Raw genomic sequence first — 14,542 nt, 5'->3', positions numbered from 1 at the left:
GGGTGTGGGGACCAAGGGCTCGGGCTCTACAGCTTCAACCCACGGAAGGGTTTTTAACCCCGGGAAATGTGTGGGGCTGTATGGGGCGAGGCATGACATGAGGAGTTAATACCCCAGGGGGAGGGACGGAAGCCACCCCAAATACCGACGGTGCCCACTGAGAAACAGTGACCTACAACGATCCACATGCTGAGTCTCAAATTCAGGCCCAGCCTTCGATTCCTTCCCTTCACTTCCTCTCTGGGTTCCCCCCTGGGAGAGCAACACCCCCGTTCCCTGCTCTCACGTGGCACACGCCCTGAAGGCCTACTCAGGGCACGCCAGGCCCAGGTGCTGGGGGTGCAGACTGAGCAAATCCCAGAAAGGCGCCTTCTCCCTGAGTGGCAGCGGCAGGGGAGGGACCGGCGATGCCGTGAGGTGGGCTCAGGGTGGCCGCCTTGCTGGGGACTTCTGCACGGAGCCCGAGGGCAGTGAGGGAGATGGCCACGCGGGCGTCTGGGGGCGCGCTGCGGGCCTGGACATGGCATGGGCGGAGCCGAGCCCAGCTCCCCGTGGCCCCGTGGCCTTCCCGGGCCTCCACTTGGGCTCTAGCATGGAACCCTCCGTCTCCACCTGCTCCTTCCGCTGCCCTCCCACACCTTCAGATTCCCCTCCCGCAGGCGGGGCTGCCTTCCTACCCTGCGCCTGCTCCCTGAGGCTCCCCGACATCCTGACGTGGACCTCCAACCCCCTGAGCTCCTTTGGGGGACCCACCGCTGCTCCCCCAAATGCCCTTCTCCAGCACTGCCCGCCCTTCTCACCCTCATTATCATCTCTCCTCGTAGTGGCCTCTCCGCCATATTTCTTTCTAGAAATTTCACCGGAACCCAACAGCTCATTCCCTGCCTCCTTCCTTGCTTTCTCTCCTGGACAATCATCCACATTCATGTCTCAAGGCCCTTGATCTCCACCATCCCTCTCTCGGATCCTAGAGCTAGAACCGTCTCTCTCTGCCTCTCACCCATCCTGCCTTCCAGAAGGCTCCTTGGCTACCGACGGCCAACAGAGATCAAGTCGGCCCCAACTCTCCATTCCATTCAGGGAAATCACTGCCGTCCCCAAGGTGGAGGCTGAGCCACCTGTTGCACGTTCCCACATTGAGCAAGTGGACGTATATGGTGGCCACGCAGGGGAGCCTCCCCACGGCCCGGCTCCTCCCGCCACAGCCCTCCCACGCGGGCACAAGTCCCGCCTCCCTGCCTCCTGTGACCAGTGATGTTTCCGGCACCCAGATCCTGCAGGGCCACTCCCCACGGGCCCCCTGGGCACCGGGCCTCACTCCCTGGGGACTCTGGCCTGTTGCCCACCCTCCTGCCCACCACCCAGCCCCCAGTCCTGAAGCCCAGCGTGGCTCCCCTCCCCACCTGCTCAAACGTCTACCCTGGGAGTCCTCCCCAGCCCCCCTCCCCTCTGCCTGGCTCAGCGAGGAGCACCTCCTCCTTTGCTACACCCCAGTCCCGGAGCTGCGCTCGGCATTACTGTGGCGCCTGGCCGCGATGCCCGGGATGTCGGGCACGAAGGCGGCCGCCTGGCCCGAGCGAGGGCTCTCTGGGTAGGAGTGCTACCGAGGGGCCCTTCCCAAGAGTCGGGGGAGCTGAGGTTGGGACAACGTGAGGCCAACAGAAATGGCATCTCCAGAAATCCCAAGGTGGGCTCAGCAGCAGAAGCCTTCTGTGGTGGCTCTGCTTTGGGTCGGGCCTTGAGAACTTTCCAGAACTTTGTGGTCATTAACCGGCAGGTGCAAGCAGGCAAGGACATGCTGGCCCTCGTGGGACAGAAGCGAACGGACAGCTCACCGGCCCGTAGTCCCCCTGCACGCCCCGCTGACAGGGTGTGCCTGCCGGGGGCCGGGGCCCAGGGGCCGGGAGTGGCATCGTGTCCAGCCGGGCTGGCCTCTTCCTCGGCCCCTGCTCTGTCCTGTGACCCTGGGGGCCTTGCTACGCCGACTGCGCCCTGCTCTCTCTGGAAGCCTTATTTTGCAGGGATGCGGCGCGTCAAGGCTTCTCCGCGAGGTCACCTGCCAGCAGGTGCGTGGGCACACGTCTCCCAGGTCCCGCAGAACGTCTCGCTGCAAGTCCACCAGCGGCGCTAACGACCTCCCCACAGCGGCCCCGACGGAGCATCGTCTACGTGGGCCCCCACCTGTCCAGTCCCCCCACAGAGCACAGCGGGCCGGTGACCCTTGTCAGCTCCTGGGACACAAGTGAGGGGAAGCAACCTGCCACGGTCGGCAGGCGGGAGAGCAGCAGAGCCGGGGACATCCTGGGCCTACACACGCTCCTCCCAGGGAACAACTGTGATCCCTTGTCCACTACCACCCAGGACGCATACACGCCACGGACACGTACCACCCAGGACACACACACGCCACGGACATGTACCACCCAGGATGCGCATGTGCCACAGGGACACGTACCAGACACGCACACGCCACACGGACACTTACCACCCAGGATGCACACATGCCACATGGACACGTACCAGAGATGCACACACCACACGGACACATACCACCCAGGACGCACACACGCCACACGGACACGTACCACCCAGGACGCACATATGCCACGGACATGTACCAGACACGCACATGCCACATGGACACATACCAGACATGCATATGCCACACGGGCATGTACCACACAGACACACACTACAACGCACACACACCACATGCGTACACACACACACATCCAGCACGCAGACACACACTGTGTGCATGAACACTTGATACACACACCACACAGGTATACCCCCCACACAAACACGTATACACCACACACGCCATATATTCACACACCACAGACACACAGTACATACAATATACGCCCAGCACATGCATAAACACATAACACACATACACGTACATCACATATACTATGCACACACCAACACACACCACTCACACACCCCACAACATAAACACACACCACACATAACGTGCACAGAGATGCCACACACCACACACACGCTCGTATAAACACACACCACACAGATACATACCACACACACTCTACACATGCACACAGGTACACCACAGGCACATACTACAGACGTATACACAGAGCACACACACACACACACGCACACACACACGCACACACAAACCACTTTCAGTTTTCTCCAAGGAGTGTTCTTGAAGCCGTGCTTACAGTCCCGGCCGCCTACACCAAAACCTACTAAAAACTGGTAGCGGCACAGCGCACAGTCGCTTGCTCTTCCTTCAGCGCGCCCACCCGCCACGGCACCCTGCGGAGATCGTGTCTCCCACGTGTAGCGTGGAGGTGATAGAAAAAAAAACCCTGCTTACTTTTCAATGGGAAGCAATGTACCTGGTACGTAACAGCCTCTTTCCAAAATCTGAAAGTCTTAGGCCAAACAACTTTTTTTCTTTTTAAGGCCATGTCTCATATTTGGGGAGATTCAAGAACATGAGTCTTTCCAACGGGAATCATGCTGGTTTGGAAATGTCCTGGTGACAACACCTCCCCTCTCCACGAGGTGTTCCAAGATAGGGACGGCGAACCGCAAGATGAGTAATGCAGAATTTTACAACTTTGCTCCATCGGAACCCTTGCACAATACCTCAGCTATGAGGAGGAGCAGGGAACCGACAGGGCGAGCTGGGCGAGGATCTGAGGGATACTCAGCAGTTCGTTTCACCTCCGAGGAAAAGGGGAAAAAACCCAAGCCAAGACTGTCAGCCTGCTGAAGTCCGGCCGTTTGTGCCCTGCGACTGCTTTCACAAGGGCGCACCCCGTCTGAGCATGCCTGAGCTCTGCAGCTAATGCTCAGATGCTGCTAGATAATATTTCTCCCCAGCTAAGATGGGGTTTATCAGCTCAGAAGAGATGCATTTTACAGATAAAAACAACTTCCTCTAACTGCTGATTAGATAAGCGGGCTTAGCATCCGTCCTCAAGAGCCCGCTGCCCAATCTCCAATTAGACCGAAGCTTGCTTTCTCTTTCCATCGGGAAAAACTCTCTGCACCCCCCGCCCCGGGGGCTGCCGAGAAGCGTCCTAGCCACGCGCCCGCCTCTCTGAGCCACCTTGGCACTCTGCGTAAACTTGACCACGAAGGGGAGATTTGGCACCGGACTAATCGATTAACAACATGTTACTCTTACAAATCTGTCCTCGAACTCATGGCTTGGTAAAGGGATTTTTACTTTCATCAAATAAATCAAAAAAGGAAAGGAAAGGAAAGGAAAGGAAAGGAAAGGAAAGGAAAGGAAAGGAAAGGAAAGGAAAGGAAAGGAAAGGAAAGGAAAGGAAAGGAAAGGAAAAGAAAGAAGGAAAAGTCATGTTTTCATGTAGTTAATCATTTTTCTGGGTTTTTAAAAAAAATTAGATTTTTTTTTCTTTCTATTTCTGCTGGGGTGAATCAAACCATGCCCTAAAGATTCAAGAGAGAGGCCCCAAGGTCACGCCATCTCAGCTTCCAGAAGGCCACAGGGCCTGGCTCCAGACACCACGCAGTGACACGCGGCCTAGGGGACTTAAGCCCAGAAACAAAACCCAGATGAAACCACGGTGACCCCCCCAGCTCTGGGCGAGGTCAGGCAAGTGAGCAGAGGCAAGAGAAGCCTGTTCCAGAAGGCAGCGGGGCCTTCAGAAATGCACGCTCGCACCCACACCTGAGCCCAGGGCGGCGGAGGAGCAGACGCTGAGGCGGCCGGTGACTGCGGCAAGGCCAGGCCAGCCCCTCGGTGACCCACTCGCAGAGCCACGGCGGCGAGTACTGGGGGTACCGTGCCCCCCGCCCCCAGCAACACTGCTGTGCCTCGCCCGAGGGCCACACGCGCTGGCGTCTCCCCGGCCGGGCCCCCGGCTCCCTGGCTCCCGTCCCTCCCTGCTCCCGCTCCGGCCACCAGGCCTCCTCCCCTGTGGCCTGTCTCCCAGCCCCGGGGAGGTGCCTCCTCCGCATCCCGCCTGCCGGGGGCGTGGGGCAGGCTCCTCCGTGGCACTCGGGGGCCCTCCTCGCCCCAGGTCAGGGCACGCACACTGGCACCCGTGGGCGACGCACAAGGAAGGCCCGGGGCGGGGCCGCGAACACAGGAAGGAAGTCACCGAGCTTCTCACTTCTTCCCCGCGGGCTCAGCCGCTGCTCGCCCACCCGCTTCGTTCCCACGGGAGACGCCGCGCGAGCCCCCGGCCAGCGGCCGTCGCAGGCAACCCCGAGCCGTCCTCCGCGTGTCTAGCCTGGCCGCCCGTGGGGGCCGGGGGGGTAAACCCGGGGTTGCCCGAGGAGGTCACTGAGGACACGGTCGGCGTTCGGCAGTTTCACACACAACCACTTCAGAGAGGTGAGATTTCTCTCGTTGTTAAAGCGACCACTTCAGAAGCACAAGCTCCCATCCCATGAAGGAGACTGAGTCCCTCCCCACCCGGAAGTCCTCCTCTGAGTCTGACTTCAGTGCGTCAAGCTGCACTTCCAGTCTGTTCCCTCTTACTCAGGCCCAGGATCAGGGGGAGGCCACCCAAGGGCTGTAGCCAGGTGCTCTGACGTCTGCTCCCCATCTCTCTCTCTCTCTCTCTCTGAATCCAAGAGACCATATTTCCTCTGGTCCCCCAGCGTCCCCTCAGCATGGGGTCACCCTGGGAACAGCCCACCGTCAGCATGAACAGCACCGCCCGTCACGTGGGTCCATTTCCACCACCCCCACCGGTGTGTTGGGGACTAGGGCTGAGATCCGACGTGTCTACACCTGAAGGAGCGCACCTGCTGCAAGGGCCTTGGCTTTACGGACGCATTCCCTTCTCCCCCTAAAGCAGACATGCCAGGGGGCACGTCAAGCATTGCCAGAGATTTCCCACCCTCTGGCATCTGGCCATTTGTCCTTGCACTTGGGTCTGGCAGTGGCCAGCCCCGCCGAGCTCTCTTCTAATCCCTCCCTGTGGCTTGCCTAGCCCTTGGATCAATCCCTTTTTTACTATTATTGATAAATAGCTGTCCCCAGCACTACCTGGTTTCTCTCTCCCTTCACTCCAGCAAAGCCACAGCAGGTGCCCTCGCCCCTTATCTCATACATCTTTAAAGGGCCTGTTTTGCACAAATTGCTTCCTTTCTCTGCTCTCTCCTGTTCTCTTTCACTGTAGGTCTTTGCCGCCCCGTGTTCAGCAAAGCACGTTTCTAGGCTTTCACGTGACCCAAGAAGCCCTTCTGTGAGATGAGCTCTGCTGCTGTCGCCTCTCGAAAATGAGGAAACAGGCTCCGTGGTCAAAAGCGGGCCGGAAGCACCGACCGGGAGCAGGGCTTGGAGGTGACCCTTCTGAGATGGGCCTTCCCGGCTCCGCGGCCCCCACCCCGGAGCCACCGCCCCTGCCCCTCTAGGGGACCTGTGCCCTGCAGTGCTCGGGGCCCTCGGGGCCTCGCTGCTTCAGTGCTGGGAGAGGCTGCTTCTCATTTCCTGTTGTCTGTCCTCCAACACTCCTCTGCTCTTCTGGCTTCTTCCTGTGGAGCCGGTGACTCGTGGCTTCCAACGTGCCTCCCTGTCCTCCCGGGAGGCAACCCCCCGCCGTTCTCCCCGTGACCCTATGTATGAAGTCACTTCCATCAACAACAACTAGGCTAACACCACCTAGTTTCCCTCTCAACCCCCCAAGGACGACTTCTCAACCAGGTGCCCTGAAGCACAAGACACTTCCCTGGCAGCTCTTTGGACTTGGTCTTCGGGGATTCTCTGTACTCGGGGATTCTCCGTCTCCTGAAGTGCTCCTCAAACTCCTCCCCTCTCGCGTGCTCGACTGTCTGCCGGGCTTCTGCGTCGTCGGCTTCGGGGCAGAGCCCCAGCGCCCCTGTGGCCCCAGTGCCCCCCGCCCCAGGAGGGCCGGCTCGCTGAAGCTGTCTTGGCCCCCACCTCAAGCAGCTCTCCCTGCCTGTCCCTATGGCCACCACAACTGCGCTTTACAAACCAGGCGGAGAGGTTTCTCAGGTGTTTTTAAATGTTATTCTGAAATTCACTTGTCACAAACTGCATCCTAAAAAGAGGAGCGGAATTCAAATTGTGTCAGCCGGCAGCCAGGGAGCACTGGCAGGAGCGCACAGGGAGTCAGCCCCGGCTCCACGTGCTGGCACCCAGGGCTCAAGCCTGAGCCAGGAGAACCAGGCCTGGGAGGCAGTCTCGAGCACCCGCTAGGGGCCTGGGGGCCTCGCACCAGCAGAAACTTCCAGCGACCAGAAGCTGACCCGGGGCACTGCATCCAGAGCACTGTGAAGGCATCTGTACGGAGTGTTTACCCACCTCCACCAAGTGCACTGTGTGCTGACCTCTGCTCTCCAGGAATCGGGTGACTTTCAGTTCTCTAAAGGACACCCATCATGACCTGGGCTCACGGGCTGCAGGGCAGCTCCGGGGATTTCAGGGAGCGCTCCCTGGTTTCCCCCACGATGAGCCTGGAGCCCTAACGCCGACGTCCGGGCTCTCAGGTTATTTAAACAATTGGTGGCTACATATTCACAAGATTTCTTCTGAGCAACCCCCTCACTGTGTCCTGGGTGGGTCGCGCGCGCATGCACCTGCTGCAGCCCGAAGTACAGATAACAGTACCCGCCTCACTGGTGGCCTTAAGGACTGACAAAGAAGGAAAAGCAGGGTCGCCCCGACATTAGCGATTCACGCACCACCTTTGCAAGTCTTTATCATGCATGTGCGCCCCCTCTGGCTTAATATTTTTATTAAAATTCGACATTCTACTTTACGTGAACATCTCTTGAAAGGAAGTGTTGTAGTAGTAGTAGTGCGGTAGACGATACACCCGTATCCCTTGCAACAAATGCAAGACAATCTTAAAAATATATGCATCAGTGACACAGAAGCATGCTCTTCTGTGTCCCAACTTTGAGAACCCCTGAAATGGTGTGTGTAGACACAGCGGAAAATCCAGAAATGCCTGTCTTTCCACCCACTGTCCCACATCCAGCAGCCGTGCTCTGACAGGGAAAACAAGTCATGAATGTCCTTGTTTTCTTGGTTCCCCTACATCAAATGGCTTCAGCCACTATCCTCATCTGTTGGTACAATTAACTTTAGGGTATTTTTTTTTTAAGAAAACCCTTAAACTCAACATCTCATCGGGTTCTGAGACACGTGAAGACACACAGAATGCGTTTCTTAGTTCCTACATCACTATGTCCTATGGAGAGAAAGCTGTGAAGGGCTCACGCAGCTGCTGCACGGGGGACCCATCCCACCTCAGGTCACCCTGGACACCGTTTGTAATATTCTTTCATACAAATAAATGGCTCTCAATGTCAGTTTTTTTTTTTTTTACTTTAAGAAAAGAAAGAGAAAAATAGGTATTCTAAGGAATCACTGACTCATTATCTCACAAGAACATGGTACAAAGGTGTGAAAACTAGACTTTGAGTTAGAAATTTAGCCTAACACTGACTCCCTATGTGACTTTGGTTATTTCCCTGAACTTCTTGTGGCCTCGGTTCTACAATAAAAAGGGTAGGCCAGGTTTTGCCAACATGAACCGTGAGGGTATGTCCACCCCGGGAAGGACTGAGGAACCTAACATACCTACCTCTTTATGGAAAAAGTGTGTGAGAAGAGGCATTCTCGACAGTCAACAATTTCTATTCCTCAAATTTCGCATTTGGAGTTAACTTTGGCATTTAAGAAACACAGAGGGACAATATAAAATGGGCAGATTTGGCTTCTTCCAAACCAAAGCTCTAAATCTAACTAGCCTACTGCTGTAACACAGGAAATGCATAATTTTCATTACTTATAATCCATAAAATTGGATGCTCCTGCAGCACCCAGGGGACAGGAGACAGCACTAAGGACGCGCCCCGCGTCGGGGTGCTCTTCCACTCTGTCTCACGGTCCCCTCGTGTGGGTGTCACAGCCACGGGAGCTGTGTCTGTCCTCCTGCACACACCAGGGCCCCATCCTGTTGATCTTTACCTGCACCTTCTTAACATGGTGGTTGAGGGGAAACAGCAGGTACCATGATCCCACCACCCAACCACCGACTTTGGAAGGATACGAAGGGACGGGGGTGGTACGGAAACAGAGCGTGCGACAGCCTGCCAACGGGACGCCTAGACGGCTGACTCACCCACGCCTCTCTCATTCTTGGAGGTCTGCTGTCCGCCAGATGTGGTGGAAAGGTCTTCGGGGACCGGCATGGGTTCATCCCCATCATCTGGGGTGTCACTCACCGGAGGGCTTTCCTTCCCTGAGGAGACAAGCAGCAGCTTGAGTCTCTGGGCTGTAGTCACCGCCAAGGGTGGTGGCAGCTACAGCCTGGCCAGCAGGGAGGCTGCGTACATGTGTATACATTTATACATCATGGATAACATGCGGGGATCTATTTTATCAAAATAGATGGTAACTGTTGGACATTCTCATGGGCACTTTTCCAAGCCAGTGGCCAAACTCCCACAACTTTATTTATGAGGCCTGCCTGCTTTCCCGTTGCATGGCGACACTAGAATTTATTTAAATTCTTTCTATTTTTGAATTTATATAGTTTTCACTCTTTTTCCCTATTAAAGAGCATTGTGATGAACATTCTAGTAGCTCGCGAACCTTTGCATGCATCCTTAGTAAGCATTCCAGAAGTTTCACGAGTGGGTCCAAAGGCATCTATACTTTTGAGGCTCGCCACATATCATTGCACATTTTTTTCCTGCAGGGTGGTTCCAATTTACCCCCCTGCCTGTGGGCTCCATGCCACCTTCAGATTAATTTGTTTTTAAGGTCACCTCACCAGATATTGTGCTCAGAGCTATACATTCTGGGTCTGCTCACTGCCTTTTTAAAGAGCTGGGGAACATTCTGGCAGAGGCCTGGTTTGAGTCAACCTGGTGGGGAAGGCAAGCTTGTAAAGAGCTGGAACAGGAAATCCAACGCCTCCTGGGATCGTGATTCCCTCTGTGGGATTCTTATCTTTGAAACACAATATAATGCACACGACCACCGAGTTGCTTACCCTTCACAAAGTGAGATTTACCTAATGAAACAAGGTTTTACAGGATGGCTGTACCTACTGTGACTGCATTAGAATTACTTTTAGCCAGAGGCTCCGGCAGTGGGGAACCCACCCCTCCGACCCACTCCCAGAAATCCAGCACTGGAAAGCCATGACTGGCAGAAAATATTCTTTTCTCCCTTGAAACTGAAACACCTGTATCTCCTAACCTTCCAGACATCACTTAAAATTGGGTTAGGAGACACAAACCACATGTAAGAACCAGATGGTGAGGCCTGGAGCTGACACGAAATAACCCATCAGAGCCGCTCTAGAAGACCTAAAAGGCCAGTGGAGATTCCAGCCCTAAAGGAGGTTAAAAGAAGTGGAAGGTGAGGAGGGGTGGGTCACATGCTTGCTGGCTGGGCTGGTGACCTGGCTTCCCGGGCGATGAAGGACATCCCCGCACAGAAGAGCCCAGACTTTTGGGAGAGCGTACAAATGATCAGGACAGTGTTGAAGGACCTAGAAAACATGGCCAGGAAGATTGAAGTGTGCTCGCCTGTTTGAACCACCACCACCAACATTTCAGGGGATTGGCAAGAAGAGCGCGCAAGTCCCGGCAGAGGACGTGACCTCTCGGGCGTAACTGAACTGACACCACGCAAGCAGGTACCAAGGCGATGCTTTGGGGACATCCCAGTGGAGTATTCCAGCTCAGCTGCGGAGGCCACAACTGGCGTGTTTTCAGGAAGAGCATCACTGGGTACGTTTGTACAGCCAACGCAAGATGCATCATTCAAGGTGGGGCAGGATTATAAGAATTTCCCAAGGAAAAAAACAAAAAGCTAAAGAGGAACTGATTGAAAGGGCCCATGTTACATGGAAGCCAAGTCAATGTGCGTTGGGGTAGTGATATTTCCAGGGCTCTGGAACAGTGGCTGACAATCTTGGTGCTCTCTGACACCTCTTCCATAACTGCAGAAAAGCTGAATGGGAGAATGTAGGAGGTATATGGACCATACGATGACTCGTTTTTCCTTACCACTGCCTAAGAGCAATGGTTTCAAACTTCCAGAACTCCAGGGAGGTGGTCAGAGGAGTCTTCTTCTTTTGGGGTGGGAAGACTGAACTGACACAGAACTTCAATACATAACACCAGGCTTCTCTGTTAAGTGGAGACACTGCCGGGTGCGGAGGCTGGAAGATTGGAGACCCAGATCCCTTGAGGACCACCTCCCCCCGCCATGACACACACCCGAACAAGACAGTGGAGACCCCTGGCTCAGCCAGCTGACCCAAAGGTCAAAGGTGTATAGAGTAGGTGGTGTGCACGTGTGTCTTCATGATGAGCCAGTTGTCATGATCATGGGGTGGGCATCGGATGCTGGGTAACTAAGCTTTATGAGCATATTTTATCTTCCCTGTGACACCATGATGCTCTAGGGGGAAGACTCAGGACTCGTCCAATGAAGGAACATGGTCTCAGCTCAACTGAACTAACACATGTTCGAGTAGCTCTTGATTACTCTTTTAGTAATCTAGCTGCACTACGTATTAGGGAATAAGGCCAACCGCATGCTGTGGAGGATGCTTCTATCATAGATGTGCCTGCTACGGGTCCTGTGGGTCTTCTTGGGCTCCCGCACTGCGGGAAGTGCCAGCTCTCCAGGGCCCATCATCCTGTGTCTCATTCCTCAGCAGGAGGGATGATGATTCCGAGCTGCCGTGGGTCACACTGATCAATGTGAGCTCCCCACGTGGGAGAAATGCCCAGGGGAGAAGTGAGAGTAAACAGTCGTCCCCGGCGAATACAGTGAGACCTGGAGGGAAGCAGAGTGGGATAGGGCGACGTTCCCTCCAAGGCCCTGCTGTCATAGCCTCAGCTCACCTTGACTGGGTGAGAGATTTTAGGAGCTGGCCTGATTTGCCTGAAATTCCAGCCCCTAAAGTCTGGGTGGCCGCCGAGACACGAATCCCTCGCATGAGCCCTGGAGCCCCTGGCCCTCTCTCACTGTTGGAGATTGCTGCGGTGAACAGCTACCACTTTGTGAAAACCTTCCTGTCAGGCAGAGATCTTCTGTGTGTTGATTTTAAACAAATATGCCCCATGAACCACTGAAAACGCAAAGCCATGGGAAGATTATGAAAGATATAAAAGGGAGGCAGTTAGATCAAGTGAACCCATCCCAAACAGCACATGGGTGGCCCAGGATATGGTTCAGACAGAAACATGGAGGAAGTCCCCCCTTTAAGACAGTTTCCTCAATAGATAAATGAGGCTAAAAACCGTGATTTTGGTCTAACTGACAGGGCTGCTGCGTAAATAACTTTCCCCCAAGTTCATGCACAAAGACACGACAACAGGTGGAACTACAGACGGCAAGGGCTCGAGACTTCTCATGAAAGAGTGTTGGAAGTGCACCGTAATTTCACTTAGCTGGAAAAATGAAAGAAACTTCTTAGCAATCTTATAATAATATTACTACTTATATTTAATCTTGCTACTTGCCTTTGCTTCAAATAAAGCATCACCTATGAGAAGCATCTGGGGCAGATTAGATGAGATAAGTGTATAACGAGCTTATCAAGTGCAAGCAAGTTCATTTCTCCAGTAGATTATAATTCACCTACCAGCGTTCTGTGATTCCCCTTCTCCCAAGTGCATGGATTTTTTTTTTTAATATGCAATTACCCAGGGAACATAATGCCTGCGGATAAAGAAAAAGTCGGAGTACAGACTCCCCACTCTAGAATGGTGGACAAGCTTGCGATCCAGAGCCGTGCTTGGCTCCCTCTGGGCCTCCTGGTCCATTTCCCTGAGTCTCAGCTCCCTGCAGATTGAAAATGGTACCAGTATCTTCCTCACTGGGTGCTTGTAAAGTCCAAAAGGGACAACACTTAAGGGCAGAGATCGGTAAATGTAAGCATTCAATCAAGGAGATTTCCTATGATGAATACTTCCAGTCCTATGGTCCGTAGGGATGAGCCTCATTTCCTAAGCGTACTGTGGATGTCTACGGAGCATACTTCCCGTTTCTATGTCCCAAACACTACAGAGGCCACGGAGAAGACATCCTACAGTTCATGTCACAGGAGCCAGAGGACCGTTAAATATCAACTGGGCCTCATCCCTCATTTTGCAGATGACCCTACAGAGGTCCAGGAGGCGGGAAAGCTGTCTCAGGTCCCACAGTTGGGGACAGATGGGAGAGTCCCCCACGGGCTGTCTCTTCCCTTAGAAACCAAAACAAAGAATAATGCATAGGCACAAAAATATTTTGGAAAGACTGTCAAAGAAGAAAGAGACAAAACAAAACACCACAAAACTTTACCCAAAAAATGAATGAGATATGCCCTTAGAGGAAAAATCCCCCCAGGAAGCAAGAACCAGGTGACAGTGAAAGAAAAAAAAATCAGCTATTGTGTATTTCTTCTTTTTCAAGTGCATACTTCACAGATCCTGATGGAACTGTTGGTGCTGGAGCATTTTTGAACCCAGGAAAGTGACGGCTTCATAGAGTTCAACTTGTTTTCTTTCCCATGGACAGAACATGACAGTGAAGAGTTTTCTAGGGAAAGAGGATGATGGAGTAACATCATCTTCCAACTCCTGTTTGACTAAATGTACGGCCTTATCCCTCTTTTTTTTTTTTTTAAGATTTTATTGAATGATTGCGCACAAGCGGGGGGAAGCACAGAGGGAGGTGGAGAAGCAGACTCCCCACTGAGCAGGGAGCCCGATGCGGGACTCGATCCTGGGACCCCGAGATCATGACTTGGGCCGAAGGCAGATGCCCAGCCGACTGAGCCCCCAGACGCCCCTGTACATCCTTATTCCATAACTAACTGTCAACTACCCTCAATTTCAAAAATGGAAAAGAGAAAGTGATGGGGTCAGGTTTTAGCCGGAAAAGCAGCAAGAAGTAGAAGTATCCTTCAAATCTTTAGGAAAATAGCAGGACCCTTTAGAGGCTCTGCTCCTGGCATAGAAGGCCTCAGGTTACATCAACCAAAGGCCCTATTAAGGTTTTGGAAGCAGCATTTCCTCTGCAAAGTGCACACAAACAGAATTTCAGGCCAAATCTCGAATCTTCTTGACCACAGAAGTTTCTTTTTTCAGGCAATCTTGGGCCAGGGCCTCCCTTCGTTCTTGCTCACCACCCTCTTCCCCAATCTCCACTTTCAAAAGCCAGCATCCAGGAAAATGGGGTGTTTCGCCTAACGATAAGGGCAAGAAATCTATGAGGGGGAAAAAAAGGAGGCTTTTGTTACTGCGTTTGACAGGGTACGGGATGGGAACACTGACCTCCTCGTACAAAACACCCCGGAGACGTCTGCCTGGGCTTTCAGCTCCGGCTCGGGGATGTTGGAGGACACAGGACAGATGCTTCATGCAGGTGCTGCCTCAGAGGCTCCCTAAGAGAGGGACACCTGGGTGGCCCAGCGGTTGAGCACCTGCCTTCACCTCAGGGTTGACCCCGGGTCCTGGGATAGAGTCCCCTCAACGGGCTCCCTGCAGGGAGCCTGCTTCTCCCTCAGCCTGTGTCTCTGCCTCTCTCTGTGTGTCTCAG

The 14,542-nt window shown here is 54.0% G+C and overlaps 1 protein-coding gene and 1 long non-coding RNA gene across 14 annotated transcripts in view; one reads left to right on the top strand and one right to left on the bottom strand.

Annotated features, from left to right (window-relative positions):
* IKZF1 (IKAROS family zinc finger 1) overlaps nucleotides 1–14,542 on the bottom strand; it is a 91,749-nt gene that overhangs the window by 60,549 nt on the left and 16,658 nt on the right. For all 13 annotated transcript variants that reach the window (XM_025449349.3, XM_049096557.1, XM_049096556.1 and 10 more), the window contains exon 3: nucleotides 9,114–9,233. In XM_025449349.3, the coding sequence (XP_025305134.1) occupies nucleotides 9,114–9,233 (120 nt within the window). The remainder of the gene's footprint in view (nucleotides 1–9,113; nucleotides 9,234–14,542) is intronic.
* LOC118351347 (uncharacterized) lies at nucleotides 5,115–8,298 on the top strand. The gene is made up of 2 exons (XR_004806657.2): nucleotides 5,115–5,347; nucleotides 6,141–8,298. It is a non-coding gene; the product is annotated as an uncharacterized LOC118351347 (long non-coding RNA).

The sequence above is a fragment of the Canis lupus genome, chromosome 18, assembly GCF_003254725.2.
Source record: "Canis lupus dingo isolate Sandy chromosome 18, ASM325472v2, whole genome shotgun sequence".
Lineage (NCBI taxonomy): Eukaryota > Metazoa > Chordata > Mammalia > Carnivora > Canidae > Canis > Canis lupus.
This window is presented reverse-complemented; position numbering and strand designations above follow the sequence as displayed.